Here is a 27,995-nt window from a genome sequence, read left to right as displayed (position 1 = left end):
GATACGTTCATTTCCTCTTTACGAAAACACAAACTTTTAAACACATTTCATGCAACAATGACATGCTCTTCAGGCGATTCATCTTGAAGTCCTCTTCCCTCAGCCGAGGGTAAACTAACCCCGACGACAGCCGGATGTTCTAACTACAGAAGGAGTCTCATTTTGTCAGGTGGAAGTAGAAGACGAGTGGATTTATTCGTTTGTGCTGTCAGGAGGCTGCGTGTCTCGTCTGTTTCACTGCAGACGATCCAGCCAGTTAAACCAGCGAACAGATGCAGGGACAATTAAAACGTCTTCAAAGTGCCAAAACCCGTAATGAGAAATGAAAGAGTAGCGGTTAAACGGGACTTATGGCCTGTCTGTTTGTGATTACATCATCGGATCATGTGTTTAAAAGTGACACTCGGATTCGGAGTCCGCTCCATGTTCGCTTCATATTTAAAGTATCTCAGACCAACTGCTGTTACCTTTCTTTCTTTGTAGATCCCGAGCGCCTTCTCCTTCGCTATCTTTGCTTCCTTTTCTGGAAGCAGACAAGAAAGCGTCTGAGCACACAAACTCTCAGATAAGCACAACGACAGGACACGGGCCGATGGGTTGAGATCAGCCTGATAAAATACAGAGCAGAAAGGAAAGTACCTTTCTGCTCTTTGAGGTAGTCCGAGTTTTCTGCCATCCAAAGCGCCGTCTTGACTTGGATTTCTCTGTCGCTCAACAGATACTGTGCAGAGAGAGAGAGAGAGGGCGTTAGAGCAAGAAATGATTGTACTGGGGGCACTGGTGGCCAACTGGTTAGTATGTGCACCCCATGACTGGAGGCTGTCGTCCCTGCAAAGTTCCTGCATGTGATTCCCCAGTCTCTCTCTCTCCCTGATTTCTGACTCTATCCACTGTCCTGTCTCGAAAATAAAGGCACAATTTAATTACATTTTAAAAAATAAGATTCAGGTTTCTTACACTCATTCAAGTTGTAAAATTCTAATTGCAACATCCAGGCTCAACAGGATAGGACAGGGTATCAGAGCATGGCTGGGCAGATCTGAAACTGACCAATCGAATTTGAGCAACTTAATTGGATTTTTTTTTCCTCTTTAATTCTGAAACTTACATTTTTTCTTCTGAACTTCAGAGATGTGAATTCAGAAGAAATAAATTCAGATACACGAGTTTCAAAGTAGAATAATTCAATGTTATGAATTCAGTCTCTTATTCGCTTCCATACTTGATGTTTCACTCTGTTTGTTTTGTACTCTGTGATTTGTGTCCGTGCTGCTCTTTGATGGGAATCGTCTGTTTGGACAGAGATGGTGCTGTGAAGAGGAATTTCTAATGCTAATGCTAATGCTAATCTTTGTCCTGTGTGTTGTGTTGCTTTAATGTTTTTTTTACTGGAATAGTTCAGTCTTTGAAAGGGTTCAACTAACATGTTTAAACAGGTTTCATTTTAATTTTTCTACAACTTTGATTAACAATTTTATTTAGAGGTTTAAAATGTTTGTACAGGTTTAGCATGAATCTTTGGGGGAGGGGCAGATCTCGTCCCAATCGAATCAATAAATCTAACTGGTCTCAGTAAAAGGGACCGTCGTTATGAAGCTTTCCTTGGATAGTTTTGGTGTCACATGTTGGATTGCGATGCGTTCAGGTGCTGATTAATTAGCAGGTACATACCAGCTCTATCTCTCTGTCATCGATCCCGCTCAGGTCCAGCTCCCCGCTGTCAGCATCACCATCTGTCACACAGACAGAAAAATCACATCGGACACACTTAGACATTTTGCTGTAATGCACATTTTCACGGCTGCTCGCCGTCCCAGAGGGGTGAGACAGGAAACAACAGCTGGTTGCTCCTCAAACATCGTGCTGCATCTCTGCCTCCAGGAAGTGCTGCTGAGCCTCTTCCATCGAGGGATAATCAGCAAATAAAACGCACTGTGACTGCTGATAAGGCGTTAATAAGCTTAACTGGCGTTAAAGCTGATCTACCTTTAACACACTTTCTCTTCAATTATGATACGCTCTCTAGATTGCTGTTTTGGTACAATTCTTCTCTCTCCCTCTCACACGTCAGACATCCAATCAAAAGGAGAGAAGTTGGAGAGAAACGTTTTAAAGATGAGAGTCCTTTAACTTCTGTCAGCTTTTTTTTTTTCGCCTTTGAGGCGCTCACCGGGGCCCTCCTTCCTCGAGTTCAAACTCCCCACAGGGCGGCGGCTTCAAAGACGTGCCACCTGAGTCCACAGGCAGCCTTCCTGCTTCATTACGCACAGACAGGTGCACAGACACACAGCGAATAGATGAGGAGGAAAACACCTCTTCCACAGACAGTAACGGGAGCCTTCTCCCAAAGTAGAAGGCGTTGGGGATAATCTAGTCAGCTATTTGAGTGCAGTTAGCAGATAGCTTAAAAAAAGAAAAAAAAAGAAACCACTCCAGAGGGAAGAGACAGGTCAGTCGCTATCTGTCGGGCCCAGCCCTCTAAGAAGTTCCTCTCCGTGAAGTGTGAGGGGGGAGATAAGATGGAGACAAGCCCTGGGAGAGATTGGCAGCTCCAGGAGGCAGCGATGCAGCGAGACTAAGAGCTGATAACGCCCGTCCAACCCTCGAGAGACGAGGAGGGAGGAGCAATTACCCAGTTATTATTCAGCCGAGGCTTTGATATATCTCCACAGACTAATTTGATCAAACCCATGAAGATGTTCTTGGAGGCAGTGCAGAAGAATCTGCAGACGTTTCTACTGGCTGACCAGACAGGAGAGCTAAAGTGGAAGTATGAGGCAGGAACGTTTGGAAGTTTTTTATTTTCAATATAGAGAAAAGATGAGTCAGAAGATAGGTGGGACGTGATGTGACACAGGTAATGGTAAAGGTCAGGCCTTCACATGTGGAAACACTTGATGGCCAAAATACAGAATTAGAGCAAAGGTCACAACGCCCCGCTGTGTTTAACATCCTAATAAAAACCAAAACTCTAAAAAATGTCCCCGGATCTTTGAGCAGATATTAACTCACATTTTTTAAATCCCTATTTTTCAGTTGATCGAGCTGACTTCATCATCACAGCTGTGATTGACAGGCTGAACTTTTCCTTTCCTAGTTATTTGAACACATGCCTCTCGGTGAGAACCGAAGAATCTGAAGATTTTTATTCACATCTTATTGAACATCAAACTCCTCCCCTCTCATCATCGGAGGCTGCGACAGGATGCTCTGATCCTGCCACACAGACAGTTGATCTACATGAGACGTCTCCTTCTTAACAGAGATCCTTCAGCCGTCTGGCCTTCACCAGTGGAAACGCTCTGTGTCAGTGTGAATGACTTACAGTGGGTTACATCAGGCCGTTAGCGGACACAACGTGCAGCGCAGTAACAAAAGTAGTGGAAGAGAAGAGAAGCTCCCTGATGACCTTACACACAGTGAGGGAAGAGTTTCCTCTTCCCGTCCGGGCTGACAGAAGCCTGAGGTCTTTTGGCAGCGAGCAGTAACACAGATGATCAACCTGCCTGAAACAAAAAAAAAACAAACACAGGGATCCCCAAACATGCTCTGCTGTTTTCTCTTGACTGAGGAGCGTTTGATCTCCAACAGTGAATCCTGCAGGAGGAAACCTCCGACCTCACACTGGAGGAGCAGAGCTCAGACAGAGTTCACTCAGAGAACGAATCAAAGACGGAGAGAGGACCTGAGAGGACGGGAGAGAGAGAGGACATGATATGACGGAAGAGAGAGAGGACCTGATAGGACGGGAGAGAGGACCTGAGAGGACGGGAGAGAGGACCTGATAGGACGGGAGAGAGAGAGGACCTGATAGGACGGGAGAGAGGACCTGATCGGACGGGAGAGAGAGAGGACCTGATAGGACGGGAGAGAGGGAGAGAGGACATGATAGGACGGGAGAGGACCTGATAGGACGGGAGAGAGAGATGACATGATAGGACGGGAGAGAGAGATGACATGATAGGACGGGAGAGAGGACCTGATAGGACGGGAGAGAGAGAGGACCTAATAGGACGGGAGAGGACCTGATAGGACGGGAGAGAGAGAGAGGACATGATAGGACGGGAGAGAGGACCTGATAGGACGGGAGAGAGAGAGGACATGATAGGACGGGAGAGAGAGAGGACCTAATAGGACGGGAGGGAAGACCTGATAGGACGGGAGAGAGAGAGGACCTAATAGGACGGGAGAGAGAGAGGACCTAATAGGACAGGAGGGAAGACCTGATAGGACGGGAGAGAGGGTCCAGGGTCCAGGGTCTGAGGAAGTGTACCGTGCTGGAGCACTTCAGTTGAAATGAAAGTGTCTTTCCTATCACAGCAGCGTGAGGAGTATAAATGGCTGGACTGGGAGAAACTGGTCCTAAATGATCATCTTCAGACAGTGGACAGAAGCTGACAGATAATGTGTCTCCAGTTTTAACAGAACTCTGCTTCTTCCCTCATCAGACCTGTAAGCTCTGTCGTCTGGCATCACAGACAGTAAACTTGTATTTCCTCACAGCAGCAGTCTGTGAAGATGCCAGATTTAATTTCCTTCAGTGAAAGCCGTCGGCCTGAAGATGAATCGAGTCAGAGACAGAGGAAGACGCCGTAGCAGCATTCTGATCCATCGAAGGGAAATGAGCCGCTGCTGGAGTCTCTCTCCCTCCTGGTCCTCACACACAGGTAACCCGAGCCCCACTTTACCCCTCCACACCTTCACAAGTACCCCCAAAACACGCCTCCTCCTCCCTCCCTCCTGTGCTCGGGAGAATAAGACGCTTCTCTGCAGACACCTTCTAATACCAACGAAGAAGAGAGAGGAAGACAAAGAAGCAGAGAAAATGTGCCCTGCAGGAAGGAAGGTGAAAAAGAAGATGGCCTTTTGAAGGCGGCGAGGGAGGGAGGGAGAGAACAAGACATTTAAAAGAGCGAGGGGGGGGGGGCTGGTGACAGATTGAGCCAAACATAGAAAGTAAGAGAGAGATATTACAGGATAAAGCTGCTGTCCGTCTCAGCTGTTCTTTCCATCCATAAATCCCGGAAAAAAAAAAAATATATATATAATCCTTCAGTCTGTTTCAAAAGACTCTGTCTTCTTAAACCCCGTCTTATTGGTTCATACCCGGGGCAAATATGTTATAAAAACGTCCCACACATTTACAGTGTCACTGATAAATAAATATATATTTCAGAAAGATGAGAGTAAACATTGTGTGTGAGGTTGACTACTTCTAACGGCGGATGAATACACAAAAGCACGACGAAACGTCTTCAATGCCGTTACAGAAAGCACAACACATCAGCTGGCTTCAGCTCGTGGGGGGGCAGGAGCTTCGTCTGCAGCCCATCGAGTGTCCGTTTGAGGCCGGCTGCAGGAAGACAGGAAGTCAGGGATGACAGGCAAAGAAGGAGGTTTTAACGGCATGAGATAAAATAACAAAAAGGGAACAGGTCATCGCTGGCACGCGCAGTACGGATGCGTTGAGTAACGTCGTGAGGTAGAACGATGTGGCGAAGCCGCTACGCCCGCTGGTCTCATATCAGAGGTGGTAAAACGTGAAACATCGGAGCTGACAGTCCGACTATGTTTGTATGTGAAGCTCTCGCGTGTTCTGCCACTCACACGACAGGACGCTGACTTCAGGCGTGTGGGCGGGAGGGATGGCGGTGGAGCTTCCATGCGGCGCTGTCGAGGAATTGCAACGTGCAAAAGGCTTTAAAAGTTTTCGATTTTGGAGAGAGTAACTTTAAGTTCATCGGAGTTCCACATCAGCCGTCATCTTCTTGTTGTGTCAGGCGAACAAGAACAGAGGTTTTGGTCTTTTCATGGCATTTGATGACAACAAGAAAAATGGAGTGCTACAAGCTTTTGTCCTTTCAGAGACAGAAAGACAAATCGCAAACAGCAGATTAAAAGGCCAGAGAGAAAAAGAGGCAGAGAAAGACAAAGAGAGGCTGAGTAGGAAAGATTAAAGGAGAAGGAAGGAGATAGGTAGGAGAGTGAGAGACAAAGAGAGCGATGGAGAAAAGCAGCAGGAGGGACGACACGGAGGAACGAGCAGACAGCAGCTGACGATGAAAGAGAGAGAGGAGACAAAGGACGCGCAGAGAAGGGAGAGAAAGTTAAAAGCAGATGATATAAATGGAAGAGACACAGAAGAAAAAGAAGCTAAAACAGCGAGAGGACAAGGAGAAAAGACAAAAAAAGATGGAAGAGGCAGAAAATAGAGGCTTAAGAGGAGTTCGCTGATCTTCTAATCCTGTGCTGTGTTTCATTTGGGCCTGATCTGAGGAGAGGACACAGACACAGAAGAAGAAAGGAGAGGAGAAGAAAAAGTGGATAAAGTGATGCTGGCTAAATTAAAAAAAAAAAAAGAAGTGTCAGTGTGTGCAGCCTCCTCCTCTTCCTCACTGCAGCCTCCTTCCCTCTTTTCCCAAAAACAAAGAGTGTGTGTGTGTGTGTGTGTGTGTGTGTGTGTGTGTGTGTGTGTGTGTGTGATCTGCAGGATGAATGGAGCTGTGTAGCCTCGGTGCTGCAGGATCACCCATCATCCACACTTCAAAAGGCGCCCACATTATCCAGACTCACAGCTCTTGATGTCAGCAACAATCCTGATCCTCTCCTACATACCCAAAAGCCCCTCGACCTGCGCCGCGCTCGGCCACGGGGCTGCAGGGGGGAGAGCGAGGCATGAAGGGAGATATTTCAATTTGTCAGCTCTCAGGCTTTTAGGAGGGATATTAAAGAGATAAAAAGACAGACAGGACTTTGTGAAGGTACAAGAAGATATTTCTACAGACTGGATCCCCGAGGCGTGCAAATATTTTAGCTTGAAATGTGATACAAGTAAAAAACGCTTGGCGCTTGCTTTTTAAAAATGAGCTGCAAGATGAAGAACAAGTGTTACAACAAGAAATGCCAATCCAAAAAAGCTCAAAGAAATGTCTTCAAAAAAACGTCCCTGAGTGCATGAACGGATTAGCTTAGCTTAGCATTAAGACTGAAAACAAAGGGGAAAGACCAAGCGGAGCCACGTGCAAGTTTAAAACAAACACAGGACACTGTGAAAAACATGCAGCTCTGCTTTGTTTCATTTCAACTCAAAATGAAATGTGACTGCGATACATTTTATAAAGGTTTGTTCCAGCATTGTTTGCACGATGGACGAAGTCTCAGTGACGTCACTCCTTGGCTTTTAAAGAGGTGAGATGAAGCCCAAAGACGGTGGTCTACATATTGGACACACTGTCTCCACCTAACTTTGGATCAATCTACAAACAGGCTACAGGCATCCATTTCTGGACAAGGAGCATCAGCACGTTGAAGGTTGAATTAGCATAATTAGCATCAATGCAGCACAGGCTAATAAAGGATGGCTGACAGAGGTTCAGAGGATCATCACAGAAAACACCGCTTTATTCTGCAGTCAGGATATGAAACTGTTCACTCTTCATCTGGTGTTGTAGCGCTCACAAGGACGTCTATACATCAGGTTGTTGGTAAAGTGCCTCCCGTGTTAAAAAACTGAAGTAATAGAGGGAGAGACGGCTGCGGGTGTGAAAGTGCGTCCCTGCAGTCGTATGAGGTAATAAGGCTCGGTGCCAGCTCTGCCCCGGAGAAATAACCAGCCAGCCGAGGCAATAAATAGAGCGCTAGATTCTCGCTGACACGGGCGGTCCGGGCAAGCCCATTAAAAAGTGACCTCGCCGACCTTGGAGGAGCCCAGACTGGTGTGTACGCCCACTCAGCCACCTGCTCCTCCTCCTCCTCCTCCTCCATGCCCGAGCACGGAGAGGGGAGCGAGGAGAAATACGTGTTGAAGAGGTGCTTGACAAAAGGACTCCTGCAGGCTCACTGAATCCCACTCATTTAGATTTAAGAGCAAAACGCCACAATGCATCATTAACTCAGCAGAAGATCCACAATCCTGTCACCTCGTTCTTTGAAACTACCTGACTTATTATTTTCAGTACTTTTCTAATCAATAAAAAGGGCACAAACACATGATGAACTAGCCTTAAAACAACAACATGTAGTATCTACAAGCCTGACCTACCCGACCGTCCTCGGGGTCATAGAGCTCCATGTGTAGTCCAAATCTTTCAAAAACACTTTTATCATTTGTTTTGTTGAAGTGTCCTTCAACAGCACATTGCAACACTTACGATCATGTTTTGAAATATTGCGTCTCTTATTCTGATGCAGCAGATACTCAGAGCACTAAACCTGTTTTTCACCGCAGCTTAAAATAGCCTTCCCAGAAACGAGCTATTCCTCCTTCTGTTGGAGAAATGCTAACAGTATATCGAAGCACAGGCTGCTGGAGGAAAGAACAAAAATGGAGGTCTGTAATTTTGATCTAAAAGACGTTAAACAGAGATCTTCATTACGTGACCCACATGCATGTTAACATAACTTCCAAGCAGGGACACAAACTCTGATTTCGGAGCTGTGATTTTGTCCAAAGACCAAGATGAACATTTATAACGTTGGTCGTATACACTGCACAGGAAGCTGGCGGCGTTTTTATCGACGTACTTAATGGGCAGTGACAACATTAAATTATTGAATATGCCTGACATTTTATTCCCTTTCATACCTGAGATGACATTTAGGATATTCTAATGAGGTCATTTGTTCTCATTGTCCGAGCAGTGGAGAGAGTTTTTGGCATTTGGATGACATCAAACAGATGTACCTGGTTAGATCACTGAGGTCACCTGGTGCGTGTCATCGCCCACAGGGTCACTTTGACTCCGTGATTATTTCTGTTCCTCATGGAGAGCCTCTTTCCTATTGTGGGAAAGAAGCCATTAAAGACTGAGCACTCTCAATAATAAAACCATTTCTTACATTTGAAAGAAATACTCTCTCCAACCCTGACAGCACATGAACAACTGAAATGCAATGTTTAAACTTTAATAACGAGTTTTTCTGCACTGGTAGAATATTTTGTTGAAGTTAAAGTTGTGTCTCAATGTTTGTATTTCACTACCTGTGGAGGATTTAAGGTAGGACAACAAGGGTTGGATGGACAGACTGGGAATTACTCAGCATCAATGAAGTCCATCCATCCATCCATCCATCCATATACAGTCAAAATGTCTTTTCTTTCTTTAACAGGTAGTGACAACAGGGATTTTCCTTAAAGGAAGATCTTTGAGACTGAAGTTGAAACTTTAAATACAGAGGCATCATATAAGAAAACAGTCAACCATTAAAGTCCATGCCAGTCTTCATCTGTGCACAACGACAGTCTGTGATAGTGAAACCGTGTAAAGGCCTTACTCGTGCATCAATATGAACTGGGTGTCCGTGCAGTGGAGGCTGCACACAGCTAACATCACAGACGTGTTTGTGGAGCACTCTGCCGTGTGTTCACGCCTCTTTATTCTTTGTAGTGTTGGAAACAAACCGTGACTCTGATCCAGGTCCAAAAACACACCTTCAATAACAAGTTAATCCCCACAGCCGACTCCGAAGAGAACGGAAACTTAAACGTTTAGTTGGTCGCTTTAAAGAAAACCAATTTTGATGTTGGCAAGAAATGATTGATCTTTCTGACTATTTTGCAATCTAAGGAAAATAAAGAAGATGGAAAAGACAGAAAGACCTGGAGCAGCTGATAAGTTCTGAGCCGTCAACACGTGGCGTTGATTGAACTGGCTGTGTCAACATTACATCTCTTTAGTTTCCATTGTTGTGGCTGGCTGTGTTGTTATTCTTCCGTGTGCCGTCTGAGGCTGCCACGACTCCGAATCCTCGCACCATGTTGGAAGTGAAAGAGACAGAACTTTTCAGCAGTGGGAGCTACGTTTTCCATATTTTTCAATAAATGCCTTTGATCAAAGAGAAGTGCTGTCAATTTGTCCTGCTTTAATATTCAAGTCTATTTTTCAAAAACAGAAAGTCATTTCATATCAAAAGAACAGTCGGAATAAATCACCATCAGCACTAAGTGAAACTACCACGTCTTATCCATCAAAGACTTCTATCTATGATAAACTAACAGAGACTCTGCGCTCCATTACCGCAGTCTTAGCGGTGCAGCTGAAGCATTTCCATAATGGCGTCATCAAAACAAGAAGTGGTTAATGTCTCCATTGTTGTTCATGGAAATGAAGGATGTGAAATGACAGAGGAGCCACACACATGAAGTTTGAGCCAAATGTTGCCTCGATGAATGAATCACTTTTACATGTGCAGAAAAATGTTTACAAACTTTGTATGAGAAAGTAAGTGGAAGATGAGAGCATGAATGAGCGATGAAGTCCACCCTCAGATCTCCTTCATCAATGACTCTCTGTTTACATCAGCTGGTCCTCCCACTCTCATGCTGTTGGGGTCTCAGGAGGGGTTTTAGGATCTTGTGATGTTCGATTGTAGTGTTTTTTTTGGGGTTCTTGTGATGTCTCGGTCATCTTGGTGTTGTTTGGCTTTGTTTGATGTTGCACTTTGTAAACCCATGTTTTTAAATCAGCCAAAGAAGACATCGTGATAACGTTGACAGCAGAGAAGAAAGTGAAGAAATAAAACAGGAACCAAATCGCAGTGAACAAAGACTACTCCGATACGTTCATGTAGAAGGTGTTCAAGAACTACGATAAGTACAGGTTGAACAGAAGGTGAAGAAGAAGAAGAAGAAGAAGAAGAAGAAGAAGAAACAGGGTCCAGTCAATACCAAAGATTTCCTGCATTCCCAAAACACCTAATCTAACTACAAGGTCCTTCAGGAAGCTTTCTGAGGCTTTTAGTCCCATGTCACCATCTTGTTTGGATCTTTATGAGGTAAACAGACCCAAGAGATAAAAGTCTTTCATCTACGCGCTCTTCATGGCCTCATTTTCCTCAATCGACATTCCTTGAAGCTTTAAGTTGATTGTTTCTTGACCTTCGAAACAGCGGTTGTCGAACGATCTTTCCACAAGGTCTATTACTTCCCGCTCTGGAGCTTTTGATCATATCACGCCATCTTTAAGATCTCTCCAAGGTCACCAAACAACCTTCAAGTCAAAACTGAGGAGAGAGGTTCTTTAAATGTTAAAAAAAGATGAGTGACACGGTCAGGTCTAACGAAAAGCTTCATTAAAACTCAGAGCGTGTTCTGGTAAACGCTTTCCAAAGATTTGTTTTTGAAAAGCTTAAATTTGAGAAAAGAATAAAACAGAAATGATTTCCAAACATTTCTTGGCAACGTTTCGGTACAAAACCTTCATCAGGCAAAAAGAGCGAAGGGAGGAAAATGGACCAAAGATGACTTCCAACACTTCCATTTGTCCAGCTGACATCTTTGTGGTCATTTTTTTGAAGTAGTTTATGGCTGGGACGTTTCTTTTGTTTTATGTAAGCATGCGTCTCTATTCTCTCTGGTGAAATTGCTCCATGACTCACGGTGCCATTACAGACATCAATATTTATTTTCTGGTCACTCTGGCTTTCACATGCTCTCGTCTGCTTTGTTAAACTGTAAACAAATTCTGGATCGAGTTCTCTCTGCATGAGAGCTACTAAATGTTTGAACAGATATTTTCTTCACTAGATTCAAAGATGCTGCATTGCAAAAGATTCAAGGTGATTAACATGCAAGTAAAAAAATCAAAAAGTCAAAACACGTCACATGGCTGTCAGACCACAGGGTGATTAAGAAGTGATTTTTTTCCCACAAAAATCTTCTCATACTTTCTGTACATTTGGAGTTAATCCCCTGACCGGGGTGGAGCCCCTGCTAAAATCCCCCGTCCTGATCCTGCTGTGAAATCTGCTGTGACGTAACAGCCAGAGGCGAGCGCTTTCCTGCCTTTGCCTGCCTGCTAAACGGTAGCTGTCATCTCCCGTCAGGCTGGCGGCGGCAGACGAGACGACTTTCCTTTCCCTCCTCGGGCCAGAAGACACACATCAGCTCCAATCACAGCCGGCCGCTGTGACGGGGACGCTACAGTCATCTCACCAGAGACACTGACTGCAAACTGCTGCTCTCACACACACACACACACACACACACTTTACACACTTTCTCACAGCCTGATTTTATATTCCGCACCACACTGCTGCTGAGGTAGCTTAGCTTGCACTGACTCACTGAAAGCGTGTGATTGGACGTCCACAGAGAGCAGCCTGAGCTTGAAATAAACATTTGATGTTTGTTCTTCTCCTTGCGTTTCTGTTGTGTATCAGTGACGCCTTTCTCCCTGCGCTGTCATCGCCTGTCTGTTCGTCTGCCTATCACATCTAGCCGCTGGCCTCCTCTGAGAGGTCGAGTCCATCCGGCCATATGTCCATCAAGCTCTACTGTACGGCCCCGGGCACTGTAAGCACCGCTTCCTCTCACACACACGCCTGCCCAGCTGTCCCCACACTACACAGGAAACAAGTGGATGGCTAAATGGCTAAGATTGTGAATGGATTAGCTGCATAAATTAGTTAACAGTCATTAGCAATTAAAGGGACAATGCACCTCATTTTTTTACTGTCCCACGTAACTGATGATTGAACAACAGCACTTCATGAAATATTCATTTGACAGGTGCTGAGCTTGGTCTTTTTTATCTCAGCTCCCAAATGCAGCAGAAACTGAATCAGTGAGAAGCAGGAACTTCAGGATGAAGCTTTATAGCTTAGCTTAGCATTAAGACTGGTAACAAGGAGAAAATAAAAACTAGAATGGAAGTCTGAGTTTAACAAAAATCTGCCAACTAGTATATCCATAACTGATCATAAAACCCAGTTTGGATGGATGGATGAATGGATGGATGGATGATGGATGGTTGGATGGATGGATGGGCGGGTGGATGATGGATGGTTGGATGGATGGATGGGCGGGTGGATGATGGATGGTTGGATGGATGTACTTTATTGATCCCAGGCTGGGAAATTGTGGTTCGTTTGTTTCTTCATGAATAAAACTGGGATGTAAACTCGACACGTTGATGTTTTTCTGCTGGGTTAAGAGCCAAAACTAATTCCTGCAATCGAGAGACCTGAAGTCAAACCTCAACAAGAAGTTCCTGCAGTAATGGGATAAATGTATTAAGATAAGTGAATAAAGCACCTCATTAAAAACGGCCCCGGCTGTCAAACACAGTCTGTGGACAGTCGTTAGAAAAGAGATGTTTGTCGAGCTGTTAACAGGATACAGAGGACTAAAAAAACACTTGTTTTAATCCTTTTGGATTCCTTTAAGACTGATTTGTTTTTGTGCTTTCAAATGAAAGTGAGCCAGCTTCATTTTGTTTGTTCCTCTCAGAGCTGAAAACACTGGTGTTTGTGACCTTCTGCTTCTGCCCTCATTAACATGCCTATAAGAACAACACAAAGGGCGCTGCAGATCTTTCCTCCACAGATGTTACTGCTGAGGAGGTAAAGTGCGATGCTGCTGAAACACAAGGCGAGACTTTGCATACTCTTTCATCGGTGGACGGCTCCTCTGTGGACAGAGGGAGATGAGACAGATGCTGCTCATTTGAAAGAATATAATTGACTCAGCAGAGCGGGCGTCAGAAGGCAGATGAGTCAGAGAGCCTCCACCACGCCTCCAAAAAGCCTGAGTGCGTCCATTTACTGCAGTAATTGTGCTGTTAGCGAGGAGGATGGATGCTTGAAACATTTCAGAAACTTCTTATCTGGGATGCAATACCAGTTTCTCCTAACCCGCACCTGAAACCTGTAAAATGGCGATCAAACATTGTGCGAAACCAATTTAGATCTTTAAAAAGAAATGAAAGCTTGGAAGAGCGAAAAGGCCTCGCTAAAATCTCCAGTTTCACACAAACGCTTCAAAACGTCTTTTCCCCCGGCGTTTTCAGGCAATAAAAGCAGCAGAATGGTTTGACGAGAGCTGGGCCGCTGTGCTCGCTGAGGTAGTTAAGGTCAGGCCAAACGTCATTGATTGAACTAAGTGCTCCACTGAAAACAGTGTGCTTCAATCAATGCTGCCTCTAATGGTGCGAGGCGGGGCTCCCCGAAGAACTCGCCTATAGACGGATGTGACAAAGTCACCCGGAGGTGCCGGAGTCACGTTCCTCCTGCCGGCCGGCCCGGCTGATCTCAGCTCTGCCTTCCTCCTCTGATGGCACGAGTTAATGAAAATGCCATTACTCAGACAGGACATCGATGAGGGAGCGAGGTAAAACAGGGTGAAAGACAGAAAGCAGTTTAACAAGGAGTGCACGGCTGTCACTTTTTTCAATGACTGCAGCATTTACAAAGTGGAGACAGTTTATAACCTCTACGAGCAGAAACCCTCAGAAACCTCCTGATGGAGAGCTGTGAAAACGAGGCTGCTGCACAATAAAGAGCAATAAAGACAGTTTTAGGGGTTCGTTGCCTTGCTCAAAGGCCCCTGTACTTACAGAAAGAAATCTTCATTTATGATCTTTTTTTATGGGTTGGTTTAGTGGACAAACTTCACAAAGGGGTTTTTTTTTTTTAAAAAAGGGAGAAAAAAAAGAAGCAATTAAAAAGCGATGAACTCTTTGTGTCCATCCATGCACGGTAGCCTGGAGTCAGCGTTTCCTCAGAACTGAAAACATCCACCACTGATTACACAGGAAACTCCCAGTGTTTCTTCTGACTTTCTTGTTCCCTTTTCCTGCGAGACTTTAAAATGACAGCCTCGCTCTCGTCCTCCAGCGCCCGGCCCTCTGCTAACAATATCCACAAATACTCCACACACACTCGAGCGTACAGATGAAAGGCTCGGCCCCTAATGACAAGGTACTCTGTCCACTTAATACTTCAAAGATTGAGCAGGGAGGATACCCCCCCCCCCCCCCCCCCCCCCCCCCCTCCCTCCCATATCCACCACAATGATCTGAAGCCTGAGCAGAATCCACAAAACCTTCATCTACATTCCTCAGGTCGTGAAACACCCCGGACATCCTCGGTCCAGGTCAGATTTTTTGCGGTGTGTCCGGGTCCTTCGCTACCCGTCCGGCCCCCCGTTAACCTTTTTAAGGCCGATTGGACATGTTGACTCTGCGTTTGCGGTGGGTGAGAGGAATCTCTCTGATTGGCTGGTTTGATCCAACTCTCACAGACACAGCTACAGGAAAGCCTCTTGAGCCGTTGTTGAGTTTTTCCACAAAAACATCAGGGACATTTTCAACCTTTTTAAATAAGACGTTATTCTCCGTTAGAAGTATCTATATTACGAGTGGTGACCCACTCGAGAATGGTCTTCTCGTATCATAACGAAACATATATGTTCAAAAAACACTGGAAAAGTGGAATTTTTTCATCACATGTCCCCTTTGAGAAAAAGTCAAGAGTTCATGCAAGATTAGAGAACAACAACGCCCGTGTGTGTGTTCTTTTGTTTCTTAATCAGGGACAGTCCTCTGGTACAGTGATTGTTAGAAATGTTACTGCACTGGTTCTGTTGAAGTTATCTTACTAAACCAGCACTTGGATTTCACAACCAGAGAGCAGAATATAGACACACACACACACACACACACACACACACACACACACACACACACACACACACACACACACACACACACACACACACACACACACACACACACACACACACACACACACACACACACACACACACACACACACACACACACACACACACACACACACACACACACACACACACACACACACACACACACAGAGAGTGGAGAGAACGAGCAGCTGACCTTTAATCACACAGCTCCCTGCTGAGATCAGACCCTTGAAGTACGGCGATATTTCATGTTTTTACTTAATGCTTCATTTTGTCTTTCACGGCCTCACGATGCCTGGACTTCGGAGGATGACTCAAACTGACATCACTCCGTGACAAAAACTCATTCTTAGGAAGATGAGACAAATTTAACAATTAAGGTAAGAGGGTCTGATTCAGAGCGCTGCCGCTCTTGACCTCGTCCCTGTCGTGGAGTCCCAGGGTGAGATGAGCTCAGCGGCAGGTTTGGGGGGAACATTTCCATCAGGTTAATGGGAGGCTGGATGTGACAGATGGGTGTTTTAAAGGAGGCGGGTGATTACAGAGGGGTTTTCTTTTAGACCAGCAAAATCTTATGATGCGTGTATTTACATATTAGCCCACAAGCAACGTAAAAGGATTATCTTCTCCCTAAAAGGATCCGGAGACACGCCTGGGATCCATTATCAAAAACTGTTTTAACTTTCAACAGACGCTGTATTGGATTACCATATCATTTATTTTATGAACCTTTTCAAGCTCCTGAAAATATTGTCTGTGAGCAAATTCTTAGTTTCACACATTTCAATAGTTTTTTATTCAAAGTCATTTTAATTAAAAGGCAGGTACTGATCTGTGAATTTGAAAGAAAAGGCTGCAGCAGCGAAGGGAAAGGAAAGTTGGCAACAAGTGTTCGAGACTGTTGACTTCGATTAAGCCTGAGGAGGTTTCTCTTTTTTTTTTTTTGGTTTAACTACAACATTTATTTTTGTGGATGAGGGTCTTTTTTGTGCACTGACGTGACCATAGAAGAAACAGGTCGTTGAGTTCAGACAGAAACATGTAAACTGATTATTACTCATCCATGTTTTCTTTTTGCTTTAGCACGCTAATCAGTTTAGCATCATCACTTTGGGTTGTGACTAAATAGCTGCCGTGCTCATCGTGTTGGAACTGTTCAAATCCTGACACTAAAACCTCAAGCCTCAGTAACATTTAACCTGCATGCAAAGCACAGAGTAAAACGCTGCCGTCAGGCGGCTGAGTAGCCAATAGCATTGCAGCAGACTCTTTGTCATGTTAATAAACAGATTACAGTTACAAGTCATTTACCAAAATTAAGAAGCACTAAACGGCCTCTTCTTGAACTGAAGTGCTCTTCTGGGAAACATTTGAGCTATCGGAACCCAAAGAAAGCTTTTAACTTGAGGCCCGATCATTGTGTGGACGTGCGTCAATATTTATGGACACAAAGAGGCTTGTGAAGGGATTCAAACCTGTGACCTTTAGGCTCCGGGATTGTTCTCCAAACATTAAACCACTTTCCTGTCCAACATCCATCCATCCAAACACACTTCACCTCCCGACCCCCCCCCCCCCCCCCCGGCCTCCTGCACTCAGCACAGACGTACCTCCCATCCATCAACGCCCCTGCACACCCTGATGGGGGGGGGGGGGGGCATCCTATCCATGTACTTAGGTAATTATAGGTAGCACTTGATGGATCCCAGTCGTTGTTTTATTTTTGCCACATTAACAGAGGGTGTGATGTCTCTGATGGGTTGTTGTCTTTTTTGTGGTCACCGCAGCAGGAAACATCAGTCTGTTCTTACGTTTGGTTCGTTTGAGGTTTCGTTACCAGACTTCTGTCAACGAGCGTCATTGATCGAACTCCCACAGAAACAGATAACATCGTTTTTTAAAACCGTTTCATAGCGAGCGGTGCGCGTTCTTCGACTCGTTCAGCAACAACTTGAAGTATTTCCGCACAAATATCTGAACGTCGACCCCCCACAAAAGGTTCGATAAATTCAGCTCTGATGTCTCCCACACACTCCCTCCCCGTCTGTGCTGCACTGAGAAGGGTAAAATATAATAAGGGACGACAAATTTCACACGCAGCTCAGCCAATTCCACTTTGGAGCCGAGTTAATTACGACAATTAAACCGGAGAGAGAGAGAGAGCATTCTTTAACTTGATTATGGGTTATTATGGAGATACAGCAGGTAGCAGACAGAGTCAAGGATGAACACTATCACCGCAGCATTCATAATCAGATCAGGCTCGAGGGTGCTCACAAACATGTTAGCCAAATAAAACAGAGCCCGGATTGTTGCCTTCAAAGCAGCAGACTCTCCAACTACTGCGTGTACGCTCGACATTTATCAAACACAACAACTCATCTTCCTCCCCCTCTGCATGAATCATACTGCTGGTGCATTCACATTCAAAAGAGGGACAGCTTCACAAAGCAGAAACAGATGCTGTCTCAGTGAACAAATCTGAAAACGCTGCAGAGAGAGATTTTTTTTTTTTTTTTTTTTTTGTGAACAAATGAGAATAATATACGTCAGAAAAGTACGACTGGAGCCAGAAAAGCTCTGATCTGGATCATCCACTTCCCTGTAACGTGACACCAATGAGGCATCCGTTAAGATGAAACTAGATAAGTGAATGTCTTCAGCTCTCTCAGCACTCACCGTTCTCCTTCTCGTTGCTGATGCAGCTGCTGATGGACTCACTGACGCCGAGCGTGGCTGCCGTGGGCATCCTGCCCAGAATGGACGCCAGCGACGGGCCCGTCCGCCTGGGGAGCTCGTCCTGCTCCTGGTTCTCCTCCGTCCCCTCTGGGCCCGTTTGCTCCAGTTTGATCAGAGCCTCCAGCGTGATTTCTTCCAGCTCTTTGCCAAAGTGCTTGGCCACCGCCTGAAGCTCATCCTCCTCTTCGGGTTCCTCAAAGTTCGCCACCTTAGAGGGTGTGGAGAGGGCGTCGCCATTGTCCTTTTCACAGTCTAGAAGAGGGATAGACAGAGTTTGACATGTAATCAGTTAGAGGGGAGCATCAGAAGGCAGAACCAGCTACAGACTAGAGAGCCAGGAAATGGTTAACCCGGTCTAGAGTACATGGGGAGGACAGACAGTTGCAATAACACAAGCTGGACTAAACAGCTGAGTGAGGCTCCCTGAGGATGATGGTGGACTACGAAGAGAGACAGTCAGACAAATCAAATGATAAAAGCAGAAGTGATGAACACGTGTCATCACGTCTCGTCTCTAAAATAACAGTGTCAAGCAGAATTTCCCTCAGATGAATAAAGTATGTAAAATTAGAAAAAATTACGATTCGAATCTTTAAAAATCGATTTAAAACGATTCATTGTTTATTTTTGAATCAGTGCGTACTTCAGGATTCCTGCGAGACCGGCCGCTTCGTGTCTGACTGAAGGAAGTTATGAATCTGGATTTTTACATAAATCTAATATTGAGCATTAAACATGCAAACAGAATGAGGACAGGACGAGCGGGTGAAAGCAGGCTCACTCAGGCTCTCAGTGGAAACTGTCTCACTCTGACGATGTTGAATGTTTTTGTACAGTTCACGACTTGTGAATATTCTCAGAGGACTCAACGAGCAGCAGAGAGCCGCAGTTTACGGTCAGATTGTATAATTAGCTGGGTATAATTACACAGCAGGATTTCCTGATTCCCAGGTTACCAATTAAAAATAATTCACGGGGAAAGTAAAAATAAAACACAGAACAAGCACTGCAGCGATGAAATGAAAGATTAAATGTACAATTCAATTATTTTGTTTGGGAGTCGAAATGCAGATAAAACAATCTCAAGCCAGCCACAATGAATGGGCTCATAATTACATCCTGGTGTCTCATTAAAATGTGTCCTTTAATCAGGCTTCATTAAAAAAAATAAATAAAAAAAATAAAAGGTTTTTACAGAATTCAGACAAAACCGTCAGAGAAGAAACGAAACGCCACCGGATCGGAAATCGACACAGCAGCTGGAAGAGCAGCACGCCTGAAATCAGTGACAGCCTGCGACCCCTGCTGAGTGAAAACAAAGTGTGTGTGTGTGTGTGTGTGTGTGTGTGTGTGTGTGTGTGTGTGTGTGTGTGTGTGTGTGTGTGTGTGTGTGCATGAACGAGAAGGAAACAGACAGAAACAGAGGGCCAGAGATAAAGAGCTAAAGGTAGCAGCAGATAAAAAGACAGAGTGACAGGGAGTCCACTGCGCTGTGTGATTTCTTTCCTGGGTGGGTGGGCGTGCGCGTGTGTGTGTGCGTGTGCGTGTGTGTGTGTGTTTTAACAGGTGCTCTGGCTTCACAACCTTTCTAAACAGAAGCATCGTTAAGCATATAAACGTCGTCAAGTGTTTGCTGTTCTGTTTTTATTTGGGGCGTCTCGCTGATGTCAGGTTAACAGCTGTCCATGTTATTGATTGGAGATCGTTCATGTTGGTGTTCATCATCATCATCATCATCATGTTATAAAGGTGTTCACAGGTTGGCAGCAACATAACAGCTCCAAAATGTGTTTATTACAAAAAAACTGTTAGATGGATAAAAAGCTGAAAGACGCACTTTAGTGAAAAACAAAAAAAAACACAAAACGTTGGACTGAAGAAAAATCTGTTTGTCATTTTAAGCTTTTATCTCCTGTGTGGACGAGGACATGTTGGGACATTTTGGAGCTGAGGCGGGTTCAAAGTCAGCTGTGAACAATAAGATCGCCATCGTACCTTTGCTCCCTTTAGCGTAGGCGGCGTAAACTCCTCTCAGTTTGGGTCGACTGTTCTGCAGCTCGGCATCGATTTCATCCTGGAAAACTTGAATTTCATCTGTTGGTAATAAAAAGTGAAGAAAAAGAGACGAACCTGGATGAACACTCGTTCTTCTTAAAATGATCTGAATATGGGTTTGATGCTCTGCATCTTAAGCGTGCTTCAGTGTTGTTTAGACAAAATCAAAAACACTTTTAAAAGGTCTCAAGATCAATATCCATTTTTCTCTGTCTCAGTCTGGGGGGACTCCAGCCTGGCCACCACTGATTGGCTGTTTCCAAGTCATTCCTGTGATTAGAAGGAAATGTCCTCTTTCTAACAGAAGGCATACATTCATTTATAGTTGGACTCTAATCAGACATAAAGCTCAACAGGTCTGTGCAACCTTGAAGGTACGCTTGGCTGATGTAACATGAAACAGTGAAAGGTAGTGGTGGGATACACTAGAAAACAAATGATTACTCTGCAGTGAGAGATCATGTTTGGTTACTAATACGCTGCACTGAAGTTAAATCCTGTGCCCTTCTCTCTCCATGCATTGCAGCACTTTATATTTTATTCTGGCTTTAACCTCATCCAGCTCTGATCTGCATTTAGTCGAGGTGAGCACAATAGAGGGAGAGCATTGTAAACAAACCAGAGAGTGTTTCTTTTTCAGTGTGGTGAATGTGAGTCGAACTAAACTGAAAAGTGAAGAGGAATCCTCTTGATGTTGTGAGTAAAGCAAGCAGCCTGAGAGGCACGAGGCCGCCGCACTCATACCTTCAACATCATCCATCTTTTTCTTCAGCTCCATCTCCAGCTACAGGCACAAAGACAAAAGAAAGAGATCAGAGTGAGCGAGCTTTCCCCTGATCTGACTCCGAGCGCAGGGTGAAATGATTACATCTCTGAATAACACCAGGACTGTGGGTGGGTGACAGATGCTGCCTTTTCTTCCACGAGTACATTTTCCCCCTAAAAAAGTACAAAAAAACATCAAGTCTGGTTTGGTGCTGTTGGTGTGAGACGCAGGAGAAGACGAGAAACGCACAGAGATTTAATGACTGGACATTATAACACTCGTCTGCCTTTTACCTTTTTAAATCCTCATCACAGCCACGCCGTGAAAACTTTGTTGTGAGCAGCGACTAACAGAAGAAGAAAAGTTAAAAAAAAAAAAACATCGCCAATTCTCCGTGCTGGGCGTCAGCCATCTTTGTTTACTCCTGTCGTGCGTGACTGCGAGACACTTGGCGAGATTAGCTCGATGAAAACGAACTCCGAGTTGACCCCGGTGAAGATGGACGGGGGAAAGCGACCCGAGGAAGAGAATATGTTTACAGGCGAGCTCACAACGTTTTTATGGCGGCAGCACAAACAGTACCGAGACGGCCGACCAGGGGCCTTAACATCCGGTGTTTCCATGGCAACAATGAACCGGCTGTCTGCGGCCGTCACTCAAAGACACGTCCCGCTACAACTACAACATGAATCATTTCTCGAACATGACTTATTGTATTTGTGGTCGTGTAGGAACAGCTCACTATAATAACACAGGTTTAATCCATTTGAGTGAATCCAGATATTTTAGTGGAAATAACGACATGTTGTATCTCTAAGTTGAGGTGCGAAACTTTTCAGCCGTGATTCTCGGACCTGCTTACTTTTGTTTCTGCTTTCACAGAATATCGATCTTTGACTCGTTCCCTTTCGACGTTAATATCCTTCATTCATTATTGCAGAACGCCTCGAGGCGCACGAACCAGCAAACATAGGAGATCAAATTTTAAAACACGCCTGAGGGGAACACAGATCATTTCACAAGCTGCGTAATTTCTCATCATTAATAAAACTCCTGGAGCTCAAACTGAGGACGATGAGCAGCATTGGTATCGATGTTAGTTAGAGACTCGTACCTGGTGGACCTTCTTCTTCATCAGTCCTTCGGTAAAGCAGGGGGGGTCACACTCCTGGTCCAGATCCACCTTCATGAACTCTTCGATGGTCAGCTGACTGGTGGGCGTTCCTTCAAACTCCGTCAGCCTGCAGACGATGTTTCAACAGAGAGAGGGGAGTCAGCACATCATCCGATAAGAAGCACAAACAACCGCAAACAGAAACCTCACTATGAGCGATAATACAGGAAACACACATGTTAGAAACATAGATGTGAACTTCATGCTAAACTCTTTAATACACATTCACCTCTAAAGCATCAAACAGCAGTTACCTTTTCCGTAGGGTGGTTTCACACACTTTTACCACGCCGACAATTTCTTTGATGGTTCGCCGAAAGTCGTGCATCCGAGCGGCAACAAGAAGAGCTGAAAAAAAAATAAATAAACAAAATCAAACATCAGCTCCAAACTGGGAAATGACCCGCTCTCATATGTACGAATGAAAAGGGATCCATCCATTCGAATAACTGTTTTTCCTGTTCGGGGTCAGAAGCGTGCTGAAGCGGGTCCTGGATGTCACTGGGCGAGAGGCGGAGTTACAACCAATCACAGGGCTGACATAGAGAGGCAGACGACCAGCCGCACTCACATTCACACCTCGGGCCAATTTTAGAGCCACCAATGAACCTAACGAGCTCTGTGGGAGGAAGCCGGATCACCCGCAGAGAAGCCTGCACGCAAACACGCACGAGGAGAACATACTGACTGCAGAGAGGCTCCTGTCAGACGGGGATTCAAACCAGGAACCTCCTCGCTGTGTGGCCCCAGCACTAACCACTGCACCTCCAATTTTTTGCCCAGAAATGACCCAGAGCTGGTTGGACTTTTTTTATTGGCTCGGTATAGAAAAAGGTACCAATAATATCACACTAGTTTAATATTGAAGTGATTCTTTTTATGCCGTTATTGTCGAGACAGGAGAGAGGATAGAGTCAGAACTCAGGGACAGAGGAGCTACAGGCTGGATTGGAATCCGGCCCGTCTGATTGGAGGAGGAAAGTCTCCATACATGTGGTGCACGCACTAACCACAAGGCTCCCGGCGCACCTGTATATAAACAGCAACATGGTTACAGAGCGGACCGAGCACATGCATGTCTGGTTTGGTTTGAAGGAGTGTCTGCATGTGCATCTCTAAGTCTGCAGGACAACAGTCCACACCCACACAAAGACACAGATTAAAAAACAGGGAGTACCAACAACAGTAATATTATGCAATGAAAGGCAGCACAAGCCTTGAAGGGGAACTCTTATATAACCGTCATTAAGGTTCCCTTGCTCCAGAGCCTGTTAAAAGATAGATGCGTGCTTCTCCTTCTACATGCACACTCCGAGCAGCCTTAAGGACCAAAGTGGTGGCTTTTACTTCGGCTGAAGAATTCTCAAACATTTTACCGCGCTCACCTTGAAGAGCACGCAGGGACAAAAGTTTACAGTTTTTATGACTTTGCTTTGGTCTCATCGTGATGTAAACTGTTAAAGAGCTCCCAACCCTGAAGACGTTTCTGCAGATGCATGTTCCTCATTCATCATCAGCGATATTTGCATCATATTTGGGAACAAACTTTTCCATCCGACTCCATCCCTCTCAATGATTTATGATGAGCAATTAATTATTCAGGCGATGCAGCAGAGGAACAGGGAAAAGACGAAAACTGAAAGCGCGAGTGTAAACATGTAGAGGAGGCCAGTGATTCCACTTCAGGACGCCCCGGCTGGGAGAGCGTATTCAGGCTGACGCTAACAGGGACGAAAAGAGGAGCGAGTAGCACAGCTGTTTTCACATACACTCACACAAAGAGGATGACGGGCAGGATGTGAAATCAGCACCAGATACACTGCGGTCGGCTCAGGCAGGTGCTGGCAGGTTTGACTCGCCTACAAGTGTCCTTGCCTGGTGAAACGCCCAAACCCATCTGGTAACTCCTCTGGCTGCACGCAGTGTGCAGGTGAACTGTTCAAGGTGTTACAGACTGAACATGGCCGGCGGCTAATGTTCACATGCAGCAGTATTGATCTGTGTGAAACGATGTTTTCTTTTCGCTTGCCTCCTAGAAGAACAAGTCAGAGGTCACGTTCAGCTAATGAGTACAACCAGCAGAGCGACCGGAAGGTTCTCCAACAACTGCTCTGTTTCAGTGTAAACACACACGGTCGGTTATCAAACTGAATAAAGCGGGAGATGAAGCACCTGCAAAATGCCTCCCCACTTTAGCTCGCTGAGAGTTTTTAAAGAGGCGAGTTTGAGCTATGCTTCAACAAGCTGCTGTTCAACTGCAGAAGTTAAGCTGTGTTAAAGAGCTACATTGCTCATCAGAAGGAAAAGAAAGACGCTATCAAGAGATCCCAAATTTAAGACTTAAAAAAATGCTGGAAACATAATGAGACATTTTGATTTTTTCCAGGGATTTGAAAATAAGCAGCCGAGGATGCTTCATGCCGACATCAGGAACATCGAGTCCCATCACTCTGTCACGTCGGCTCATCGACGATATGTCACCATGTGCAGCCTCTGTGAGTGGTTACCTGCTCCACACAGTCCCGAGGGTCTTCTTCCCGTGTGCATCCAGTCCCTCTTCATCCTCTGCACGAGCCTCATGGCCGTCATCGAGACGTCGTGGTTTTTCTCCCCGAACTCCAGCAGCTGGGCGAAGCGGGGGATGTAAAGGCACGGATCTGGACGAGGAGAGGAGAGACACTTCAGATGTTAAAGCTTTAAGCTGCTGCGTTTGTCGCTTTTCTTACAGGATTAGGAAGAAAGACTGACTTGTTTTTATGAAAGGAGATGAGATAAACAGTGAAAGACATGGAAAGTTTGAGCATATCAGCTAAACTTCTGTAGCTGTTTGTGACCTGAAACAGATGTAAGAATGTGTTCAACTCAGCCTCAGATCGTAAAAATACTTTGTAATCAAAAAACAATTTCTTTTTTTATTTCTTTTTACAAGGTTTATTTTGGGGCTTTAAAAGTATTTATTTTAGAGAAAGGAGAGAGAGAGAGCGTGAGAGAGAGACAAGAAGAGCGTGAGAGAGAGCAATGAAAGGCAGAAAATGAGCCACATGTCAGAATCGAACCCAAAGATTCAGCCTCTGTGGGGTGAAGACGAAACCAGCAGGCTGCCAGCGCCCCTCGAATCCTAAAGGATTTTTAAACCTCTCAGGAATGACGCACCCTCATCCCGGATTATATCACGTCACATTAACGTGTTTCCTGTTTTTAACTCACTCTGTTCCCCGTTTGATTTCAGTGTGTAAATCTATAAAAAAAACATTTTAGAGCACTCAAAAACCTGAACTGCTTTTTCCCCAAACGAGGAAACAATCCCACAACACGGCAGGAAGTTAAAGGAAGTCGTGATGTTTGTATCTGAGGTAGCTTCATACAGCAGGAGTTCTTTGTGTGTCTTTGGTGTGACCTGCTTCGCTGACTGAAGAGCGAAGAAGTCCTTCGTTCTTCAGTTTCAGGGACGGATATGAGATCTGCTCGGCTCTCCTCACCAGCTGCCAGAAACCTCTCAGGATGACGCTTTATTGGGCAGACGTTTGGTCAAACAGCCTGCTTGTATGTGCACTGGATTTTTTTTTGTTTACAGGCCTCGATGTCGTGGCAGGAAACAAACACAAAAGAGCAACCGAATCCTTTCCTCCACTTTGGTTGAGACGGGAGAAAACACAGTTCGTCTTTCACCCAAAAAAAAAAACAGCTTTGAATTCATTCAGATTTAAAACATCCTCACACACCTGTGAGCCTCCCAGTAAAACCAGTCTCCTCCTGCTGGCTGCTAATTAGCGCCACTGGAGAACTTGAGGATTAGCATTTAGCTCAAGTGTGCCTCCGAGCAGCCTGTTTCTCATCCAGCGTCTCTGTCCAGATTTTCACAGCTGGCGAAAGGATTTCAACGGGCAGCCGTCCAATCACAAGCTCACTTCTCAGCCCAATTTTTTCTGCAGCTTCTCAAATGTCTGTGAGAAACTCTTACAGTGTAGCATATCGTAAACTTCATGAGGAACACTTGGAGCTGAAGAGACGACAAACTGCACTGTGCAAACACCTGCTTTGGCCACGAAACAGCCCGGCAGGCGGCCAGCTCGAGAGCAGACTGTTTTATTGTTCAAACTTATTTCACCTTGCTGGGGAATCTATTTTAAGACGACATGCAGGAGCGATCATCATTCCTTTGTAGCCAGGAGACAAAGGAAGAGCTTCATGCTCCGGCTAAGACAGTGGAGTCAAATATCTTTTGAAGTCAGAGGCTGTTTTTAAGGAGCAGTCCAGTGGAAAGCTGGTAGAGCCAGCTGGTAATAAGATCCAGGCTGGACCCCCCCACCCCCCGCTCTAACACACACACTCCATGTAATGATATGTCTGCAGAGCTCGCCATCACTGCTCCAGGTTTTGCTCGAGTGTCTGAAAACGCTCGGCCCAGGCGAGATCTCAGAAAAAAGAAAAAGAGAGAGAAGCTGTTTAAGGTTAAAAAATCCTCCTTCACTACGATGCATAATCAATCTGTGACGCTCAGACAGCCCAGGAGTCGTTCTGTGATGGAGAGCTGTGGTTTACTACTTCTCCCCACCACCAATGTACCCACTTTACCTCGACCGGCCTCGCCTACTTCTACTTCTGCTCCGCACTTTTCCCCAGAATTGCTCCGACCACCCCGAGAGAGAGGCCGTGAACTCGCTGCTTTCAATCAAACGCAGGAGCGGGGACGCATGAATAGCATTAAAGTGTTATCATTCTGCGGCGGGGACGCTGCGCCCTTTCTTTAAAAAAACCCAAACTAACTCTGAACTGTGATGGATTCTGGTCTATTTTTTGGCTGCATGTATTGGTCTGTTCTTCTCTGATCCAAACGTGACCTAATACAGGGAATGAACTCAATCGGGGGGGGGGGGGGGGGGGGGGGGGGGGGGGTCACCTGAGGTTTGACGAGAGGACGCAGAAGTAGCGTATACATTTCCATACTGGTAAGCAGAAAACATGATGAAGAGGTTTCATTACGTGCACGGACATCGACTCAGTCGTGTGGATACAGTCTATACTGGTGAGCCGGTGATAGGATATAAATATTTGTTCTAAATATTTCCTGCTGCGTTCTCACATGGGCTCGCTCAGGCTGCACACGGAGAGGCTGGCAGGAAACAGTCGGAGTAAAAACCTTGGAGAGTTTGGTGCCAGTTTGAAAACTAAAACGCTGAAGTCCTCTGTGTGGTTGGTTGTCGTTGGAATTTGCTCCGTCGCACTTCAAATAAGTTTCAGTGTTCTGCTGAAGTTGCTTGTGTATATTTTAAGGTGTTTTTAAGCATTAGCTGTGTGTTTGTGTTTAGAGACCACGTAATGAATGATCATGGACGGACTACGCCGCCGTCTCTACATCGACACCAGCATCGGGCATCGTGCTCAAACTCACAGCTTGGTATCATTCGTTCTGTTTTGATGAATTTGAAGCCTTTCAAATCAAATCATTTTATCAACATTTTTCTGGGCCACTGGTTTTCAAAGTGGCTTCTGAGGACCTCGAGGGATCCTTGAAGGGGGGTAACAGGAAGTCTAATTCTATCTAAAAGTGCCACAATGACACACGCATGCTCATTGGGATTTCACGCTTTCTGTAATAAATCTAGAACACAGAATCCCATCTGATGGAGGATCCTTGGACAACAAAGTGGGGGTGGTGGAATTCATAGTTCAAAACCTTTGTCATGCCAAGGACCCCCATATAGCATCAGCCTCTGCTGTGGACCCCCCTCTTGCAAAAGTTCCTTCCTTCGTCCTCGACAAACAACTTCTACATCGATTTAGTCACATTAAATATCATAAAATGTAACTTTCATAAA

The 27,995-nt window shown here is 45.2% G+C and overlaps 1 protein-coding gene across 2 annotated transcripts in view; it reads right to left on the bottom strand.

Moving 5' to 3' along the window:
- Positions 1 to 27,995, bottom strand: part of brf1a (BRF1 general transcription factor IIIB subunit a) — an 81,610-nt gene that overhangs the window by 31,259 nt on the left and 22,356 nt on the right. For both annotated transcript variants that reach the window (XR_013781332.1, XM_079369778.1), the window contains exons 7-15: positions 24,684 to 24,833; positions 22,431 to 22,524; positions 22,117 to 22,243; positions 20,981 to 21,020; positions 20,177 to 20,275; positions 18,122 to 18,433; positions 1,672 to 1,733; positions 640 to 721; positions 468 to 523 (exon numbers count right to left, since the gene is read on the bottom strand). Coding sequence is in view for 1 of the 2 variants with exons in the window: in XM_079369778.1 (XP_079225904.1) it covers positions 468 to 523; positions 640 to 721; positions 1,672 to 1,733; positions 18,122 to 18,433; positions 20,177 to 20,275; positions 20,981 to 21,020; positions 22,117 to 22,243; positions 22,431 to 22,524; positions 24,684 to 24,833 (1,022 nt within the window). In the remaining variant the exon portion in view is untranslated. The remainder of the gene's footprint in view (positions 1 to 467; positions 524 to 639; positions 722 to 1,671; positions 1,734 to 18,121; positions 18,434 to 20,176; positions 20,276 to 20,980; positions 21,021 to 22,116; positions 22,244 to 22,430; positions 22,525 to 24,683; positions 24,834 to 27,995) is intronic.

Source organism: Symphodus melops, assembly GCF_947650265.1.
Source record: "Symphodus melops genome assembly, chromosome: 19".
Lineage (NCBI taxonomy): Eukaryota > Metazoa > Chordata > Actinopteri > Labriformes > Labridae > Symphodus > Symphodus melops.
This window is presented reverse-complemented; position numbering and strand designations above follow the sequence as displayed.